Source organism: Neomonachus schauinslandi, chromosome 1 (assembly GCF_002201575.2).
Source record: "Neomonachus schauinslandi chromosome 1, ASM220157v2, whole genome shotgun sequence".
Taxonomy (NCBI): domain Eukaryota; kingdom Metazoa; phylum Chordata; class Mammalia; order Carnivora; family Phocidae; genus Neomonachus; species Neomonachus schauinslandi.
The window spans coordinates 121,381,444-121,402,906 of NC_058403.1; the positions used below are offsets into that span (position 1 = coordinate 121,381,444).

At 46.3% G+C, this 21,463-nt stretch overlaps 1 protein-coding gene across 1 annotated transcript in view; it reads left to right on the plus strand.

The window, feature by feature from the left end:
• Positions 1 to 487: 487 nt before the first annotated feature.
• Positions 488 to 21,463, plus strand: part of DZIP1L (DAZ interacting zinc finger protein 1 like) — a 39,764-nt gene continuing 18,788 nt past the window's right edge. The window contains exons 1-6 of the mRNA XM_021678756.1: positions 488 to 592; positions 9,464 to 10,045; positions 12,420 to 12,504; positions 15,499 to 15,620; positions 16,309 to 16,470; positions 18,295 to 18,423. Coding sequence (XP_021534431.1) covers positions 9,518 to 10,045; positions 12,420 to 12,504; positions 15,499 to 15,620; positions 16,309 to 16,470; positions 18,295 to 18,423 — 1,026 coding nt within the window. The 5' untranslated portion in view covers positions 488 to 592; positions 9,464 to 9,517. The remainder of the gene's footprint in view (positions 593 to 9,463; positions 10,046 to 12,419; positions 12,505 to 15,498; positions 15,621 to 16,308; positions 16,471 to 18,294; positions 18,424 to 21,463) is intronic.

Genomic DNA, 21,463 nt, shown 5'->3' on the forward strand with positions numbered 1-21,463 from the left:
GAGGCCAGCCTTTGTTGTTAGCGTGTGTGTGTGTGTGTGTGTGTGTGTGTGTGTGTGTGTGTGTGTGCGCGCGCGCGCGCGTGTGTGTAGATGGGAGCGCGTCCAGCTCCCCGGGCTCCATGCGGCTGACCTCTCGGCAAGGCCTGGGAGCCACTCTCTTGGATCCCGGATTTTCCCGACGGATTAAACGTGGCCTTCCCCTCCCTCCCGCCTCCGTAACAGACTTAAAAATAGCTCTTCCCGGGGGCGCTGGGGAGAGTCTCCACCCCTGTCTGGGCGAGGTGGAGCGGCCGTCCCGGGAGCCCGCGGCGCGAGACCCCGGGCCTCCAGCTGCTGGCGCGGAAGGCTCGGTTGCCCGCGGGCGCGCCGTTCGGCCGCACCGGGGTGGGCGCGCCGGCTCTGTCCCCGCCGGGGAGGGCGTCCGGGCTCCCCGCTCCTGGGGGTGCATCCGCGGCCCGCGTGGCGCCGGGCGTTCCGGGAACGGCCTCCCGGCGGTCGGGGCGGTGTAGCGAGCCGGGAGGCGGGGCCGGGGCCACGCTGGAGCCCAAGCCCCCGGACCTCTGCCGGCCCCGCGGGCTCCGGCGGCCCCCAGGTGAGCGGGGCCGCGTGGGAAAACTATGGCAGGAATTCGGCCCGGGGAGGGCCGCGGGTGGGGAGCGCCCTTGTAGTCCGAGCCGTGGGTGCGGCGGGACGCGGGAGGTTAAACATTAGCGGCTCGGACGCCCTGTAGGGGTGCAGCTCGGGAGCTGCGGGAGCTGCACTCCGGGGCGGCCTCTAAACCGCCGCTAGACCGCCGGGTTCTGCCCCTCATCTCCAGCTCCCTCGGCCTGCTCTGGACCGAGGTAACCCCCCCCCCCGTCCCCCGAAGGAACCAGGAGTGACTGCACCCGCCAGGACTGGGCTTCCCTGGGTGGACAGACTTGGATGCTTACTTTTTGAAAAAAGTAAATATGGTTTTGGAGGGCTTGATGTTTTGAGTTCTGCAGGTAAAGGGGATCTTCTGGTAACGAGATGATTTAAAAACAAACACATTGGCATCTCTGGTTTGTCCCTCTTGCACTCTGGGGCTGGAGTTTAGCAGGAGGCAGCAATGGTATTTTTCTTTCGAGGTGGCTGCAGATAAAAGTCCAGGGGAGACTTGCTTTGTACGGAACAAGGATCTAGAAGGGGGTCTGGAGGGCTTGGGCAGGGCTACACTTCACCCAGCACTCCTTAGGGCCCAGGGCCTTCCTGCCCCACCTCCCCATTGTCTCTGAAAATTTGATTTTTAAAAGAACTTTGAAGAGAGGCCTGGAGAGTGTGAGGTGCTCTGACTGTGGCCTCTCACACTTTCATCTGCAGACAGGGTGGGTGGGCTACTGCCTCTGTCAGGGAGGTCCCTCATCACCTTCTCCTGGCCTCCCAGAGCTGAGGACTGGCCAGTGAGAACAACCCCTCTTAGAGGCCGGTCCTCCAGTCAAGTAGTTGATAAGCAGTCTTTTTTTCAGTCTCTGTCAGCACTAAGGGTCTAGAGACATCTTCCTCATGTGCAAATAGTTTTGGATATCATCCAACTTAATAAAATGGTCCCATGAAGTTATATGCTTCAGGTTGGGAACAGAAACCTGAATTCCTTTGTGGAATTTAACTGGGTTCTGCCACAAAGCTGGAGTTCGGTCAAAAGGCTTGTGGCTCAATGTACACTGACAGGAGCAGGGAAGGGGGTGACTTGGTGGGCTGTTCTGAACCTCCTTGTGGGCCCTTTTCAGAGAGGGCCAGTCCTGGTGGGGTTGGGGGTTAACTACCTGCAATGGCAGCTGTTGCTAGGCCATGCACCTCTAGGGAGGATTTTGGGGGGGGGGGTCTGGTGGCTGAAGATAGAGAAAGTCTGCCAAAAAGCAATGACTCTTCCAGGGGAAAGAAAACAGCAGTATATTCTAAACTCATGTCTTTCAGATGTGAAAAGCAGTGCTGATTTTTGACAGTTCTGCACCTGGGAAGACAGGTCACGTCAATTTGTAGTCTTCCCCTCTGAAATATTCCTAAGCAATGCCAATCAAAGCCCTAGCCCCGATTTTTAGTTTAAAGAAAATTCTTTTGTGGCAAAAACTTAAGAGAGGTTTTTGACCAACCTGTTGGTGCTGTCTTTTAAAAATACCTTCTTAGAAGGAGGTCCAGGCCTCCAGTTCTGGAGGGAGTAGGTCACCGGAATAAAAAGCGGAGCATAAGGAATACAGTTAGTGATATTGTAGCAGTGATGTAAGGGGACAGATGGTGGCTACACTTGTGGTGAACATAGCATGAAGTATAAACTTGTCAAATCACTAAGTTGTACATCTGAAACTAACATAACACTGTGTGTTAACTATACTCAAAAAAAACCAACAACAACAACAAAAAACCCTCCTTAAAGTTACTGGGAATGGAAGCCAGCTGGAGGGGGAGCTGTGTGCCACTTGATGGTTCCAGCAATGGGTGCAAACTCCATGAAGGGCAAGAAGGAGTGGAAAGGGTACACCTTTCTTTAGAAAACAACAGAATCAGAGAATAAATCGAAGATCTGTAATGATGGTGTTTCAGGAGAGCGCCGGAGTCACTCTCCTCTCTTTTGGGATGTGTAGGGCTCCCTTGCCTACAGTGTGTGCATAGCCTGTTTGCAAATTGTGTGAAGGTTTCCTTGGAAGCCACAACAATTAGCGCTAATGACAAGCCTGGGCTCCCCAGGGCAGGTACTGCTGAGGGTAGCTCGGGGAGCCAGGGCAGGCTTGTCCATGATTGCCCGGCAGCTGTCTCGGTAGCTTGGCTCCCCTAACTGCTCCTCTTGGTTGCATTCTTGAGGAAGCAAAAGAGACAGTAAGGTGGCAGCCATGGTGGTATAGTCTAGCTGTCCATTGATATTAAAAAATCAGAATTTAAAAATATCAGTTGTTTAGTTGATCCTTGTGCAAGTTATCTTCGACGGATTATAGGTGGGCAGGTTTCAGAAGAACCATAAATTCTCCGGGAGCTGTTTCGCTGTGGGATGGCTGCCTTGTGAGGTGGTGAACACCCCATCACTGGGGGTGTGCAAAGCAAGGGTGGTAGATCAGGCTGTGGACACACATGGTAACAAATCCAGCATTTTAGTAAGTCTGAATGGCATTTCTCTCCAGTGGGTCCAAATTAAGGACTCCCAACTCTGTTCTTACTCTTTATTCTAATTCTTTATTCTCTTTCTTTCTTGGCTGTGGGATTGCCCCAGGTAGAAACCATCTCTTCAACAATGAAGCAAATTTAGAATGCTAGCATAAATATCATTCTTTTGGGTCCTACTAATTCATGACATTGGTCTAAGATTGGGAAGCTTCCTGGGACCCCATCAAAACATGCAGAGATGGTTAACACAGCTTTGGATTTCCTAATGCTGCCTTGTGTTTCTATTCCCAGATGTGGGGAAGGCAGTCTGCTGATGCCTGGAGAAGCACAGTGTGACTGCCCTTTGGGGTGTGTGGTTTCCAGGTAACCTGCCGCACTCTCCCTGGGCTTTGTCTCCTGCCATCCTAACCTGGACTCCAGCTGCGGAGTTGCGTCCTGTTCAGCTAAGCTCTGCGGAGATAGAGGGAATTTCAGGTCCCCGGCACTGATCCTGTTGTGATTTGCTGTAAAGTTTTAGTTCTTGCAGTTTGGTCAAGAAATCTCAGGTACTGTCATTTCCATGGTGGGAAGTAATTTCTCTGTCATCATCATCATCGTTGGGAGGTAGATGGGCAAAATTCAAAAGCTCTGGAGTCAGGCAGAACCTGACTTGAATCTTGGCTTCATTACCTAGGAGCTGAGTGACCAGGGCCCAGTCCCTTAGGTTCTCTGAGCCTCAGTTTCTACGTTTATCAGATGAGGCAAATCAACTACATACAACGTTGTACGATGGCTAGAAATAGTACTTTTAAAGGCTGGCACACAAAAACTTAATCAGTGATGGCTGCTATCATAATCTTCAAATTCCCCCAGTTCTGCTCACCTTTGGATTCCAGAGCCCTAAGACTTCTGATAACCTGGGGGTTCTAGTGGAAGACAGGAGTGACGCTTCTGGGGTTCAGGAAGACCGCATGAACTCAGATCCCTAATTCAGAATTCTGTATAACTGGGAATGGGGCCACCATCCTCAGTGTTTACAGAGTGTGCTCAGAGTGTAAATGTGAGGGTTTCAGGGCTGCAGCCATATCTTGATGGTCAGTGTGGGCTCTGGGGCTTCTCGCTGATGAGCCTGAGCCCGTCCGCAAGGGCTCCTGCACTCTAGGCTTTCATTAGCAGCGGTGGGATCAGGCTGTGGACACACATGGTAACAAATCCAGCATTTTAGTAAGTCTGAATGGCATTTCTCTCCAGTGGGTCCAAATTAAGGACTCCCAACTCTGTTCTTACTCTTTATTCTAATTCTTGCTGGTTCATAGGCTCATTTCTCCAGATCCCCAAGAATATAGACTTTTGAGGCAGATAGTCTAAGATTTTGATAATTCTGCTCAGGTCAATAGCAATCTGGGCTGCAAGTAATATGCTAGGGGCTAGAATACAACAGATAATGAATAAGCCATGGTCTCAGCACTTGCGGAACTTATAGCTGGGGGACGTGGAGGAGAACGGAGACAGGAATGTCCTGGTGTGGTCTCTCCTTGGTACACCCGCTGCACCCTGTCCCAGCTCCCACCCTGGCACGTACCACTCTGCATGGTCATTTCTGTCTATTTTTCTGTCTTTCTGGAGAAGTCTGGAGCCAGACACCATCATTTACTACTAGTTGTATGATTGTGGGAAGTCATCTGCCCTCTTGGGTCACCTCTAAGTTTCTTCCTCTGTACGCTGGGTTGTAATGAGAACTAAGTGGGATAGTGCATGGAAAGCCTTGTAATTGCGTGTGCAGAGCTGGTAACTAGTTTTATTAATGATGGCAGGGACTGTTGCCTGGGTCACCATCAATTCTGAGTGCCGGGCGTGGTGCGTGGCACTTGGTAGGGGCTCAGGAGTCATTTGTTGGTGGGATGAATAAATGAACGTTGCATAAGCACACTGATACAGACCGGAGTGTGGCGAGGCGCTCAGAGGAGCGTACACTCAGTGCTGCCCTGAGCCCAGGGGAGAGGTGGGGCATTTTGACTGTGGGCCTGGGAGCGATTTATGGTGGCTGTCAAGTGTGAGCAAGGCCTTGAAGCAGGCACTCATTCACCTGCAATAGGAGCAGGGGGAGGTGGTGGAGATCCATCTATACCGATAGGCAGCAGGGCCTAGTGGCTAAGAGCTCAGACTCCATAAGCAGGCTGCGTGGTTTTGGATTTTGCCTCCTGCATCTGGGGCAAGCTTCTTTACTTCTTTGTGGTTTGGATAATATTAGTACCTCCTTGAGGGATTGTTCTGAGGATTACATGAGTTATTCTTTATGAAACACTTAAAAACAGTGCACATAAATAAATAGCCCAGAGATAAGAACGTGTGGACAGCAAGTAATATTGTAAGTGGGAGATGCAGCTAGAAAGGTAGCTTGAAAACAGTTCATAAAGGTGTTTGAATATCTTTTTAGTGAATTTGGAATTAGCCAGTGAGGAACACAGAAAATCCATTCCCATATGGCTGAAGCCCAGAGGTGGCTGCCCCTTCCTCTGTTTTGTTTTTGTTTTTTAAGATTTATTTATTTATTTTAGAGAGAGGGGGGAGAGCAAGTGCCTGCACACAAGTTGGGGAGAGGGGCAGAGGGAGAGAATCTCAAGCAGGCTCCTGCTGAGCGCGGAGCTGACCCAGGGCTCCATTCCAGGAGCCGTGAGATCATGGCCTGAGCCAAAACCAAGAGTCAGTCACTCAACCAACTGTGCCCCCCAGGTGCCTCAAGGTGGCTGCCCCTTCTAAACGGGGCATGCACTCCCCCTTTTGCCACAATCCCCAACATTCCCTACCGCAGTGGTTCTGAATCAATAAATCTGGAGACTTGCATTTTTGACAAGTTCCTGCTGATGCTGATGCTCTGATGTTGCTGGTCAGGGACCACACTTTGAGAACTGCTGCCTAATTGTATCTTGGGCACTAAGGTAGGGGATTAATTGCCCTTTATCATCAAGCTTGTACTGTGGTTTTTCTTATACCTGCCACATTTCCTGCATTTAATACTACCTTCCTGGCCCTGGGGGAATTTGGATTTGCAATTTCTGGTATACTCAGTATTGGAAGGCTGGATCTAAAGGTCCCAAGAGAGAGATGGGCCAGCAAGAAAGAGATTTGGGAGTGGCTGAGGCTCAGCCTAAATCAGGCCTTTGGTCGCTGAAGCTGTGGGTATGTGTGTGAGCTCGTCTTCAGGGAGAGTGTGCAGGGAGAGATGGGTCATGAATGAACAGCAGAATATCGCGGGGGCACTGCCCACGCCCCATCTTCCCCCTCCTTCCCCCACCCCCCCCATGTTAAAGGAAGGGTAAAAGGATAGTAACTGTTCAGAAGAGGCTGGAAGGAACTTTCAAAAAGGTGGGAGAAGCTGAGAGAGTAGCCGATGGAGCATTCTTAGCCTTACTATTAGAGAGAGGACTGTGGGCACACAGCTGAGGCCAAAGCTTAAATAGTTAAACAGTGAGTTCTAGGTGAGCTCCCGGTCTGTGGGGAGGACAGGAAGCAGGTGTCCTGTTACCCTTGCCCACAGCATGCCTGGTAACCTGCTGTTGCTCCAAGGCATAGCTTGTTGTGGCAATTGTCTCTGAGGCCCCAGAGACACAGTTGCAGCTTGGAGCTGAGCATGGTAAGTATCATGTCTCCCATCTCCTTTTTTTTGGTCTGTTTAAATAACGTGACACGCGAAGTAGGGATGGGCTGATCTTGTCTCGGCCATGATGGGGGTGCAGGTGGCTGGCTGGTTTTGGTTTTGGTGTCTGTCTGGGGGAAGAGTATCTGAGAAAGGGAAGCATGGGAGCTGCAATGGAACAGGTGGGTCAGCGGCAGCCTGCGCGCAGCCTTCAAGACCAGGCCAAGGGGTTTGGACATGGTGCTGCGGCAACAAGGGGCCACGCTGAGCTCCTGGGTGCAGGGCGGGGGTGGGGGTCATATACCACGGTAGCCCCAGTGCCCGGCACAGGGGCTGGCGCGAGTAGGCATGCTGTAAATGGGGGGGGGGGGGGGGGAGTGGGTGAATGAATGAGTGAGTTTGAGGGATAAGGGGTCATGACCTGATCAAAGCCAAGTTTTAGGACAAATAGCTTCGAGAATCAGTGTTCAGAGTCCACGAGTTTTGGAGCCAGGTGCACCTCCAACTGTGCTTCAACTCTGGCCTCCCAATTGGGGACAAGACTCTTAACTCCTCCAGACATCCATTTTCTTGTTTGTAAAACGGGCATAGTGGTAACTGCTTGCAGGTTTGCACGTGGAGTCGGTCTGTGTCTGGCACGGAGGCTGGCGCCCACGGCACTGCGGCCGATGTTACTACTGAGTGCTTGGCCTTGCGCCTCCTCCAACCCTCAGGCACCCTGCGGGCTGGTAGGGCAGGCCGATCGCGGTCTTTCTCAGGTGAGGGCTCCGGGAGGTCAGGGACCTTCCCTGGAGGCCCTGCCCCTCTTTGCAAACCTACGAGGCTTATCCCCTTCGTGAGGTCAGTGACCTCTCTCCCCTCTGACTTTCTCTTGTACTGAAAAGTTTGAATCACATGATCTGGAAAGAATTTGATTAAGTAGGGTCACCTGTCCTTCTTGTTGCCCCGTTCAGATTTGAAGTTCCCCAAGGACAGAAATTGTATTTTTTCTATAAAAATTATAAAAGTAATAGATGATGATGTGAAGGACTTTGGATAGTATAGGAAGGGGGAAAGTGGAAAATCAAAGTCTTCCGACTTCCATTCCCACTCCCAGAGGCAACCATCACTAACAGCTTGTTTATTTTTCTAGAAATACCATAGTCTATGCCTGCAAAATGATAGACAATGAATCATATATAGGAATCGTAAATCAGTGTATTTTATTTCACTATTATTACACATGAGCAACAAATATGAATCATTCATGTGTGTATATATGTATATATATTATATGCATGTGTCATTATCATCATCGATCTGTGTAAGGCTTGTCTATCTACCCATCTCCTACCCATGCACCATCTGTTCATTTATTTATCCCTGTTTCACACCCCATTTCCCCTCCTTCCTCATAGGCAACCATTCCAATGTGAGATATATCTATAGACCTATGTCTATGTGATATATGTAGATAGACATAGATGGATACATATGTGAGATATACGTATCTTTATTTTTGCAAATTATGATTATATGTGATTATATTATCATTTAAACAGATGCGGAAATACCTGTGTATATGTGTATATATATGTGTGTATATATTTGTATCTATGTATATGTATACATAGACACACACTCATTACTCTATATCAGTGCATGAATAGTTGCCTTATTCTTATCAATAGCTGCATAGTATTTCATTGTATAGAGATACTATTTGTATCCCCTGTTGTACTTTGTACTGCCCTTTCTTGTATTTTCTCTTGTACTTTGCTGTTACAAACAGCACTACATGACAGTTTTTGCACAGCACCTTTGCACACTTGTGTAAGTTTATCTGTAGGGTAAATTATAATTCTTAGTAGTGGCGTGTTCATTTTAAAATCCTATTGCTATTGTCAAATTACTCTTTAAAGAGAGAGAACAATTTCTGTGTCTGCCAAGAGAGTGGAGAGGAGAATCTGAGTCTTTTGAGAACAAATTGGACCTCTTTTCTAAACCAATAGGTTTGAAAAAAAGACCATCACGGACTGAGCAGAGCCTGTGTGCAGAGACATGGCCGCTCTATTAAGCAGCCCCTGGCAGCGGGGGCCATCATCTTACATCCCACCAGAGGAAGCATAGTCCTGTGATCACACTTTACAGCTGGGGCACCTGGGGAAAGTAGCCCACTCCTGGTCCACTATAATCTTGTAATGACAGGAGGAGAGGATGGGGTGTGGTGGTTGTTAGGAGGCTCTGCCTCCCATGGCGAGTTATTGGACGTTATCCTGAGGTCAGTATAGGGTTGCAGAAGGACCCACTTAGACATTTGACCCCTCCCTCTGACAAAGACCTCTGGCAGGGACTCTCGCTGTGGACTTGGGCGCGGGGCACAGAGGAGGGGAGATTCACTTGCCTCATTCCTAGCAGGAGGACCTCCTATGTGCCAGATACTAGGCTGGGTGCTTCACTTGCCTCATTCCTAAGCACAAGCCTGAAAAGTAGGCTCTGTGATCTCCCAGTATGCGCAGAAGGCTGAAGGATGTGAAGGAACTTGCCCGAGGCTGCGATTTGAATCCACACCCGTGCGACTGTAGAGCCCACACCTGGCCTTCTGCAGCTCTCACCGCGTCAGTGCACCCCGTGGGTCCTACGGCTGCTGCACACCCCGCTCCCCTCACCCCACTGAGGCTCCCGCTGGCCAGGTGTACTGTACGTGCAGCCAGATGTGTCTTGCCCAACTTGGACCCTCTCCTTATTTTCCAGGCCCTCTCTCAGCTCCTGTGCCTGCTGCCGTGGCCTTGGTGGCACCCTCCCTCCATGGTCGGTCCAGGGCTTCCTCAGCCCATGCAGTCCCCGGCTACCCCTGCTGAAGGCCTCAGTGGCTCCCTCTTTGGGGCCTACCCGCTCCCTACCTTCAAGTTCCAGCCTCGCTCTGAGAGCGTGGACTGGAGGCGCATTAGCGCCCTGGACGTGGACCGCGTGGCGCGGGAGCTGGACGTGGCCGCCCTGCAGGAGAACATCACTGGGGTCACCTTCTGCAATTTGGACCGGGAGGCGTGCAGCCGCTGTGGGCAGCCCGTGGACCCGGTGCTGCTCAAGGTGCTGCGCTTGGCCCAGCTCATCATCGAGTACCTGCTGCACTGCCAGGATTGCTTGAGCGCCAGCGTCGCCCAGCTGGAGGCCCGGCTGCAGGCCAGCCTGGGCCAGCAGCAGCGTGGCCAGCAAGAGCTGGGTCGCCAGGCTGATGAGCTCAAGGGCGTGAGAGAGGAGAGCCGCCGGCGTCGCAAGATGATCGGCACCCTGCAGCAGCTGCTCCTGCAGACAGGGGCCCACAGCTACCACGCGGTGAGGAATCTCTGCAGGGTGGGGGAGGGGGAGGGCTGTGGGCCCAGTCACCGGCCGCCTGGGCGGCACCACCACCGGGATGGGCCGCGGGGTTGCTGTGGGCCATGCTTACTGGGGTGAGGGGCAGATGTTAGAGCTGTCTCAACAAGTTCTCCAGTGTGTGTGTGTGTGTGTGTGTGTGTGTGTGGCAAGTGTGTATCTGAAGGATATGTGTGCATATGTGTGTTCCTATGTGTGTGTGTGTTTATGGAGAGGGTGCATGTCTAGGGTGTTCAGGTGTGAATGTGTGGAGGATGTGCATGTTTAAGGACAGTGTGGATATGTGTGTCTACCATGTTAATGTTTGGAACATACATCCATGTGTGGTATGTGTATGTATGTATGTAGAGTGTGTGGTGTGTAATGTGTGCTTGTGTGTGAAGTGTGCACCTAAAGATATATTTACGGTGTGTGTGTGTGTGAATGAAGGACATATATGTGTGTAAGGGTGTGTGTATTTATGGAGGGCATGAGTGTATGTTTGAAGGGTTTGTGTGTGCATGTAGCAGTGTGATGTAAAAAGGCGTGTGTAAGAGGTGTGTGTTTGTGTGTGTGTGTAGAATCAGTCTGTAGCAAGAGACTGGTATTGCCAGGCCCATTCCCGAAAAGTGATTCCATCATTCAACCAAGTGACAGTTCATTACGTAGAGTGGCGTTTGGACATTCGCATCTGCATGGCTAGTGTGGCCTGGGGACCACTGCACTCTCATGAATTGTCGTGGGCCAGGCTCTGAGGAGGCAGGCACAAGTCATGCTGGCTCAGGTGTTTAAGAAAGTCATAGTTTGGTGGTAGGTGGGACAGAAGGAATCATATGATACAATGTAAATGGATCTAATGGTAATCGATACAATGTTAATTACGATAAAAAGGGTCAGAACCCTTTCAGTTATAAAAGCCAGAGCAGCAGTTTAACTTGGCTTAGGCCCATAAGGGATTTATTGGCTACTTTAACTGAAAAATCCAGAGCTCTGGTGGGACTCAGGTGTGGCTTGTCCTTGGAATCAGATGATGGGCACCAGAATTTAGTTTGTCTCTGTAGCTATTGATAACTCTTCTTCAAGTGTGGGTTCCATTCTCAGAAAGATTCTGTCTGTGTGGTAGCAAGTTGGGCTACCAATGCCAGTATCTGACTTTCCCAGGTTCAAGGCTGGCATGATAGAAGGCCTACTTTGGTCCCAGAAACCCGGCCGGTTTTTCACCGTGTCCTGTATTTGGCTGTGTTTGGGTCTCCTACCCATCTGGGAGCCATTCACAGGTCCCCAGGAATTCAGGGTTGTGACTGGTCTAGGCCACATGTCCCACCGTGGAGCTGGGGATGGACCAAAGCCCATGGATGGAAAGTAAGGGACAGAGTGATTCCCCAGAAGAAAACCGGGGTTCTGTTGTCAGAGGAAGGAGTGGCTACTATACTCTCATCATGACTCTTTAATGACACCTTCTGGAAGTTGCATAAGTCACTTCTGCTTACATGTCATTGGCCAGAATTTAGTCACATGGCCACACCTGGCAAGCGAGGCTGGAACATAAAGTGTTTATTCTCATTAACCTCATGGCCAGCTAAAAAACAGGGTTTTGGTTACTGAGGAAAGAGGGAAAATGTGTTTTGGGGGGACAACTGACAATTTTTGTCACATTTGTGTAAAGATAGCAAATAATCTGCCCTCTTAGTCTGATTGAGTAGGATTAACAGCCAGCAAAGTTGTCTTGGAAAAGTTTTGAGGTTTTACAGTGAAAAGATATGATAGGTTGGCGGTGTCTGAATGCTTGAGGAGAGTGAAGCAGAATTAGAGATACTATTATTTGTTCTCCTCTGCTCTGGTGGTTCTCAACCCTGGGGCGAGCCCTGGACATTGGCTTTTTTTTTTTTTTTTTACTTTGTATCATGACAATTTTTAAACATGTACAAAAGAGAGAGTAGTGTAATGAATCTTCATTTGTACACTACTCAGCCCAATCGTTATCAACTCATGGTTGATGGTTTTGGACATGTTCCCCTACCTGCTTGCCCCCACGCCTGCATCACTTTGAATGTGTTAGACACATGGTGTTATCTATAACTATTTCAGTATGTATCTCTAAAAGGCAAGGACTCTCACTTTTAAATATAAACGCTACCATCATCACGCCTTGAAAAACCAACAAAAATTCCTTAGTATCCTCAAATACCTAGGTAGTGCTCACAGCTCCCCAGGGCGCTGGCAGTGTTCAGATCAAATTCTTCATTTCTGAAGCAGCCCCGGGAGCCCACGGAAATGGGAATTTTGATATTGGGAGAACCCCAGGTTGAGCCAGGTGATGTAATCCTGCACTTACCACTGTTTCCTTTCTGTGCAGTGCCACCTGTGTGATAAGACATTCATGAATGCCACCTTTCTCCGGGGCCACATCCAGCGCCGGCATGCAGGTGCGGCAGTAGGAGGTGAGTCCAGGTGGCCCTCCTGGGACCGTGGAAGAGTCTGGGCTGGTTTCCAGTGGGTGTGGGGCACATAGACCATCACAGCTGCCCTCAGACCTCATCATCCAGTAGAGGAGGGGATGATCCCACCATCCACCACAGGCGGATCCATCCCATGTGGAGCTGGGAGGGTTTCTGACCATGTGTGTAGAGAAAAAGGGAGTCAGACAGGTAAGTTCAGTGTTAGCTTTATCCCTTCCTATTATATGACCACAGTCAATGCACCCCCTCTGAGTCTCAGTGGCCTTTGCTGTGAATGGGGCAGTCAGACGGCGTGACTTTGAAGGGTCCTTACCTTCCAGCCTTCTATGAATCTGCTATTCTCTGATGCTAACTATGAATGGGCTTAAATGGGGTTAATGAGCAGTTAGACCAGTTCTTTGACTTTTTGTATGTACATGAGCTAATTATGACTTAATCACTTTAATTTTACCATTTCAAATTCCAAAACTAGTAGCAAGGCTGTATGTTTCCACATAAAGAGATTTGCATATTTTATATCCATATTTGTGGTTCATAAGAAATAGCTGTTAACACGTAAAATAAATATAAATATGAAAATGTAAATCATATAAATATAAAAATCCCATTAAATAAAACTTGTTTCTTATTTTTCATTTAAATTTCCTTTTCAAAGAGCAGACTTAGAGTTTTAAAACAGCACCATTTACCTAATTATTATGCATTTATTATGTATCTAATTCTTCTTGGTTCTGCATTGGAGGCTGCTAAAGAAAAACAGATTTTCTACTTCTTAAATGAATTTTTCTGATAAAAAGACATGTCTTTGAAGAGATATTTGTATACTGATGTTCATAGCAGCATTATTCACAGTAGCTAAGATGTGGAAGCACCCAAATGTCCGTAGACAGATGAATACATAAACAAAATGTGGTATATACATGCAAGGGAATATGATTCAGCCTTAAAAAGAAAGGAAATTCTGTAACATGTTACAACATGAATGAACCTTGAGGATATTATGGTAAGTGAAGTCAGTCAGTCTCCAAAGGACAAATACTGTATGATTCCACTTATATGAGGCACCTAGAGTAGTCAAATTTATAGAAACAGAAAGTAGAGTGATGATTGCTGGGGCCCAGGGGAGGGGGTCCATGGAGAGTTATTTAAAGCATACAGAGTTTTTGTTTTACAAGAAGAAAAGAGTTATGGAAGTGGATGCTGGTGATGGTTGTACAACATTATGAATTATGAATTTATTTAATACCATTGAACTGTACATTTAAAAATGGTTAAGATGCTAAATTTTATGTTATGTGTATTTTACCATAATAAAAAAATTGGAAAAAATGCCTTTGACCTGGAAAATTTATTTTTTTAATTAATTTATTTAAAAAAAAGTCTGTTGATTTTTTTTAAAGATTTTTTAATTTATTTATATGCCGGAGAGAGAGAGAGAGAGTGCACAAGCTGAGGGAGTGGCAGGCAGAGCAGGGAAGGAGGCTCCCCGCTGAGCAAGGAGCCCGACGCAGGACTCAATCCCAGGACCCTGGGATCATGACCTGAGCCGAAGGCAGCCACTTAACCGATTGAGCCACCCAGGTGTCCCTTGACCTGGAAAAATTTAAATACAGAAGGGTAGAAAAGTGAAAATAAAAACCATGGACAATATCACCTAGTTAATATTTTGGTGTGTTCTCTGTCATTATTTTTCTGTGTACGTATATAGTCCTATACTATGCAGTTTTGCCTGTTGCTTATCTTCAATTAAGAATATATCACATTTCCAGTGTCATTCAGTCGTCTTGGAGAACATGATTTTTAATGGCTGAATAGTATCCCATCCTGTGGCTATCATAATTTATTTCACAATTAAATTACTTCATACTTTATATGGGTTACTCATAAATTTCCCTATTATAAATCACATGATGATCTACATTCTTGTATGTAAATCTTTGTGCATATTCCTTATTATTTTCTTAAGGTTAAGTGCTGAAGGAGAAGGAAAATATATTCTTCGGGCAACTTTTGCTAAATTAATGTTCATGATCTTTTTATTCTCAGGCAGCTGGCTTTTTGGATACCCCTGCTCTCCTTTTTCATATCATCTCAAATCACTTTGTTAACCCAATTAATTTCTACCGCATCTAAAAATTGCTTAAGCGTTTCCAAAAAGTCCAGTCTGAGGAAAACCATATCTCATTTCGGGTTTTAATAATGGTGCTATCTGTCTAATAGGCACTAAAGGTACTTTAAAAAGTAACAAATGTTCAAGTACAATTGGTGTCTTTTTCATTAACCAGTAACTCTTGGTTTATAAGTATGTGGTTTAGTTAGAATGTTCTCTTATAATTCATTTTCTTTTTAATCTTAGAAAAGTGAAAGTATACACTTAAAACAACCTCGGCTGAAAGTTTCCTTTATAATACATGCTGCTTTTTTTTTTTTCATTTGAAACTTAATACTATCCTGTATTTCTGAACAAAGTGAACTTAAAACTACAATTATTTTCACTATGTTAAACTCCTCTCTGATGGCTGTCAGGATCCACTGATAGGTTCTTTGTATCAATAATCACTGTGCGCGTGCTGTTTGGTATTCTGCAATACCAAAGATTAACAGTTAAATTAGCACACAGACGCAGACCCATCTCCCGTTTACATTTGTGCATGTCGGGACTGTCAAAATGGTTATTTTCAATGACAGTAATAGTTCACGCTTAGTGAGCAGTCAGGCCAGGCACTATGCTAAGCATTTTGCACTATCACATTTCACCCTCAAGACAACAGTCTGAGTTGGGTGCTGTTATCTCCATTTTCCAACTTGGGGAGACTGAGGGTCGGGGAGGTTATGTCACTTGCCCGTGGTCAGTGTCCAGTGGAAATGGCATAACTGGTCTCAGCCTGAGGTGTGGCTGATTGCATAGGCGAGGAACTACACTTCATTCACGTTTTCACTGAAACTGGCCACCCTGTCTTTGCACGGACCCCACAGGGAAGCAGAAGCAGCAGGAACAGCCAGTGGAGGAGGTGTTAGAAGAGCTGCGGGCCAAGCTAAAATGGACCCAAGGGGAGCTGGAAGCCCAGAGGGAGGCGGAGAGGCAGCGGCAGTTGCAGGTGGGCCTGGAGAGGAAGCTCTGGGGAGACCCCCTCGTGGACTACCCAGGAGACCCATGAGGCACCTGTCTCCCACAGGACCAGAAGTCTAGCTGGTTTCTTGCAGCTGGGAGTCAGCGCCAGGGTGGCATCTTCCTGGGTGTGGCAAATGATCTTAGGTTGGCTGGGAAGGAGAATTCAACTATTTTTCCAGATCTGTGTGGCCAAAAGTGGAGCCGAGAATTGCACTCTCCTGCATTGTTCAGCACACTGTGAGGGCATTTGAACCAGAATGTTAACTTCTTACACTCCCCTGCTGGTTTGCTTTTTGAGAACAAAGACTGGATAAACTCCAAAGTGCAGTCTCGAGGATGTACTTAGTAGATAATTGTAGAATGAAAGTATGTAAACTTGCCTCACCCCTTTCTTCATGTAGTCATTCTTCATTCATTTCCTCAGCACCCATTTATCGAGCACCAACTATGCCAGGAATACAAAGAGGGAGAAAAGACGGGGTCCCTATCCTCAAGGGACTTTACAGTTCAGATAAGACTTGGCCCCCGCCATGTCCAAACAGTGGGGACTGTGGGATGAATGTGCTTTGGGTCTCCACAGTGACTTGCCCAGACAAGGGGCCCCAGCAGTTTCTCAGTCAATATTTGCCAAAATGTGGAATTAATGATTCTATTGTTCTTGCTTTTCTTTCCAGGAAGCAGAGATCACCCGTCAGAAGGAAATAGAAGCTAAGAAAGAATTTGATGAATGGAAAGAAAAAGAGCGGGCCAAGCTATATGAGGAAATAGACAAGCTAAAAAAATTATTTTGGGATGAATTTAAAAGTGTTGCCAACCACAACTCTATGCTAGAAGAGGTACCCAACACAAAAGGGGTTCAAAGTTCTTTTGCTGAAGAACTGTTTTTTCTCAATATTTATTTCTTAGTTTGTGCTAGTTTTATTTCATCTGCCATTGGGGGCTAATATACTGTGAGGCCAGATACCAGAGGCCAGTGTCAGGGATCGAATCCCTGCTCTATCACATATTGGCTGTGTGACCTTAGGCGAGTTACTTAACCTTCCTGTGCCTCAGTTTCTTTTCTGTTAGATAGGTTGCTGGAAGGGTTAAATTAGCACACAGACAGCACTTAATATTGTCTGGTATATAGTAACAACTCCCTAGACATTATCTTTATTTTTGCAAAGGGCTTTCTTTCATCACTGGACAAGATATGAGGCAATATTTAAATGAATGCACTTCTCAAGTATGTGCTGAGTGCTGCCTACCTGCCAGGCGCTCTGCTGGGGTCTGTGGAGATCACACGGAATAGTAAGACTTACTGACTCTGTTTACTGGTTTCCAGCCCCTGTGCGGGGCACCTTATTTACAATAACTTTCAATCCTTACAACAAGAGAACAACCATAACATTCTCAAAGTAGGTACATTGTTCGTTTACTTATTCTTTTTTAAAGTTCTTTAAAAGAAAACTATTATCATTCCTTCTTTACAGGGGAAGACATTGAGGCCCCAAAACATGCTCAATGTCACACAGCTACTAAGAGGTAGACCAGGGATTTGAACTTAACTTTTTAAACTTCAAAGCCTCTGCTTTTCTGCTGGGTATACTGTCAAGTTTATTCAGGAAAACCTATTAAAGGTTATTATCCCTGGACTGTATCTTCCCATATAAACCTATATGACTAAAACCATACCAGGGAAAATGTTTTGGAGGAGAAATATTTTCAGAATATATGTAGCTCTTGTTGGTCCTTCTAACATCAAGGAGAATCTTCTCTTGTTTTTGAAAATGAACTGCCTGGTAGCATTTCTCACAATCATTCTACGTTTTGCTAAAGAAACACCTGGAGAACTTTTCCAGAAGGAGATTGTCATGGGATATGAGTGGAGTCTTAGGTGATCCATCATCTCAATCTGAGATGGGAAGCCGGGGATAGGGAAGGCTGTGGGGTTGAGATGAGAGCCATGTGTGTGTGTGTGTGTGGGGGGGTTACCTATAGTGGCCCAAGCCCTCCCATCCTAAATGTTCCTGCAGTGTGGTCAGGGATGATATGTGGGAGACAAGATGCTGCTCCACCACACGGAGCTCATGCTCTTACCAGCTCCATGCTCCTCATTCCTGAGCAAGCCCGCACCCCTGCTGACTCCCACTCCTCTCTGACATGGTGCTAGCTGACTAGATATTTGATAGATAGGTATTGATTTGAATTTGGATTTATTGTTCAGAAACCACCTCAGCAAAGGTTGGAGGCTTACTTTGGTTCAGAAATTCTAAGTTTTGGTGAATGAGGACATAATTCTTACCATCCATGGTTTCTTTTTAACTTGGGTCACATTTTCCTACACTGGAACGTCACTTTTCTAGTCGTTCCTTTATAGGATTGCTTGTGCTGTGTTTTTGTGTCTGTATGTCTCCCCCATCTCCTCTCAAGTGACATTCCTCTCGAGTTCTGTTCGTCCACGGGGCACCTGCTTCTCCCGAGTAAGCACTGAGCTCTCAGGGGAACCCTCGTGGAGGGGAATGCAGACTTGTGTGAGTATGCGCAGGCACGTAGATGTCTGGTGAGGACAAGCGGGAGTTTGGTGGGGTAAGGTGCACCCTTCTGACGTTGCTCAAGGTATAAAAGACAACATCAAGATTAGATCTTCATCTGAGTAAGACCGTGTCCTGGCTTTTCAGAAACTGCAGGCGCTGCAGTCCCACAGTGTGATGGAGTCCAATCTCGGGTCACTGCGGGATGAGGAGTCTGAGGAGCGACTCAGGCAGACTCAGGAGCTCCGGGCCCTGAGGGAGAGGATGGACATTCAGGTGAGCTGATGGCTCATTTCCCCACAGCCAGCCATGTTGCTTTCAATAAAGTTTCTCAGTTTTGCTCTATGGTTTTACGGAAGTTGGAAGACATCAGGTTTTATCTTTGCAGACCTTCTGCCAATGCACGAAAGCATGGGATCAGATTCTTAGGGTTCTCAGGTGAGGCTGGTGATACACATGGGTGCAATATCAGGTTTGCCTGGGATCTTTCCAAAACACATACAGTTATGTCCCTTACTGGGTACCTTTACCCTCATTTTGATTCCAACCCAGTTGAAACTCTCAGCAAGTATGTTAGTCTCCTGTTTTGAAGGCATTTGGGGTGGGTCTCGTGGGTGATGGTAAATATCTAACAACCACTCTCTGGGCCTACCAAAGCTTTAATCTGTAGCAGTTGCTGTTTTCCGTAGTGTAACATTTCCCACCCTGGCTGATTTCATGCTGCCACTGTGAGGCCCCTGGATATGGAGTCGGAGAGGCTGGAGCCCAGTCCCTCTCCTGAGCCGGCACGCGGTGGCTCTGGCTAGCACTGGACGAATCTTACGACGGTCCAGCTACATATGGTCTGCATCACTGATCACTCCATGACAAGGAAGGGCCTGGTCACTCAATCAGGCTGTGCTTCTGTTTCTGCTCTGTAAGATTGTTAAGAGAGAGCTTAACATCTAACTGACAGCAGTAAAGTGTTTCCACTGCTTGATGTTTTACAAGTTTCACATTAAGAAAAGCTAATTTTTTTTCTATGACCTCTGTTCTCATCCTTTGCCTCATTTTCTATGGATTTCCTTACCAATTTGAGAGTTTCTATGATATATGGAACTTAACCCAACTCTTTCTTGTTCTTGTGGTTATTTATTTTATTTTTTTTAAAGATTTTATTTCTTTATTTGTCAGAGAGAGAGAGAGAGAGAGAGAGAGCATGAGCAGGGGGGAAGGGCAGAGGGAGAAGCAGGCTCCCCGCTGAGCAGGGAGCCCGATGCGGGGCTCAATCCCAGGGCCCTGAGCGGAAGGCAGACGCTTAACCGACTGAGACACCCAGGCGCCCCTGTTCTTGTGGTTATTTTCCCCACACCATTGTTCCTTCAATTTTGTTGATCGTGGTTTAGGCCATACGAAATTAATAATGTTTATCTGGTCAAAATGATCAAATTATCAATCTTTTGTTTATGGCCACTCTGAGGTTTAAAAGGAAAATGTTTTTGTGTTCCCTTTTAGTGCCTTTATGGCCTTATTTATTTATTCCTTCATTCATACATACCTCTTTATTGAGGTATGATTGGTGTGTAAAAAGTTGTACGTATTTGATGTACGCGATTCAGTGAGTTTGGGGATAAGTACTTACCCTTGAAACCATCAGGCCACAGTCATATCCATCACCTCCCAAAGTTCCCTCTCACCCTCTTTATTATTATTATTATTATTATTATTTTCTTTGTGTGTGTGTGGTGATAACACAACATAAGATCTACCTTCTTAGCAAATTTTAAGTATACAATATATCGTGCATAACAAACCTTGTACCCTTTGACCATAACCTCCCCATCTTAACCCCTGGCAACCACCATTCTCTCTCTATTTCTATGAGTTTGGCTATTTTAGATCCCACACGTAAGTGAGATCATACCGTGTTTGTCTTTCTTGTCTGGCTTATTTCACCTAGCATTATGTCCTCTAGGTTCATTCATGTTGGGGCAGGGTTTCCTTCCTTTTTAAGGCTGAATAGTATTCCAGTGTATGTATGTACCATGTTTGCTTTATCCACTCATCACTCAATGGATTACTAGGTTTCTCTATTTTGGCTATTGTGAATAATGCTGCAATGAACATGGGAGGGTGAGTATCTCTTTGAGATCCTGATTTCAGTTTTTTTTTGATCAATATCAAGAAGTGGGGTTGTTGGATTATATGGTAGTTCTGTTTTTAATTTTTAAAAAAGATTTTACATATTTATTTATTTATTTATTGGAGAGAGAGAGGGCATGGGCAAGAGAGGGAAGGGGCAGGGGGAGAGGGACAAGCAGACTCTATGCTGAGCATAGAGCCCGATGTGGGGCTCATCCCATGACCCTGAGATCATGACCTGAGCTGAAATCAAGAGTCAGATGCTTAACTGACTGAGCCACCCAGGTGCCCCTTAATTTTTTTTAACAACAGAAAAACAAGTTTATTAACAAATATATCTTATGTATACATGGGAGATATCTGGGGGAAATGAGTAAGTGTGTTTTTAATTTTTTGAGGCATTTCCACTCTGTTTTTCATAATAACTACACCAATTTACATTCCCACCAACAGTGTATGAGGATCTCCTTTTCTTCACATCCTCACCAACACTTGTTATATATATATATATATATATATTTTTTTTTAAATAATAACTGTCTTGACAGGTATGAGGTGATACCTCATTGTGGTTTGATTTATATTTCTGTGCTAATTAATGATGTTGTAGGCCTTCTTTGGGGAAATGTCTATTCGGATCCTTTGTCCATTAATTTTTTTTTTTTTTTGCTATCGAGGTGTAGAAGTTCCTTATATTTTGGTATATGAACCCCCTATCAGATATGTGGTTTGCAAAATATTTTCTCCCATTCCATAGGTGGTTCTCCTTTTGGATGGAATATTCTGTGTACATCTGTCTGATCCATTTGGTCTATAGTGATTTCAAGTCTAGTGTTCCCTTTTGGTTTTCTGTCTGGATGATCTATCCGTTGTTGAAACTGGGCCATTGAAGCCCCATGCTCTTACTGTATTGCTGTTTCTCCCTTCAGTTGTATTAATATTTGCTTTCTATATTTAGGTGCTCTGATTTTGGATGCTTATATATTTACAATTGTTATATTGATGAATTGATCCCTTTATCATTATATAGTGACCTTTTTTGTCTCTTGTAACAGTTTTTTACTTAAAGCCTTTGTGGCCTGATGGAAGTATAGCTACCCCTGTTCTCCTGGTTACAGTTTGCATGAAATATCTTTTCCCATCCCTTCAGTTTCAGCGTATGTATGGCCTTAAAGTGAGTCTCCCGTAGGCACCA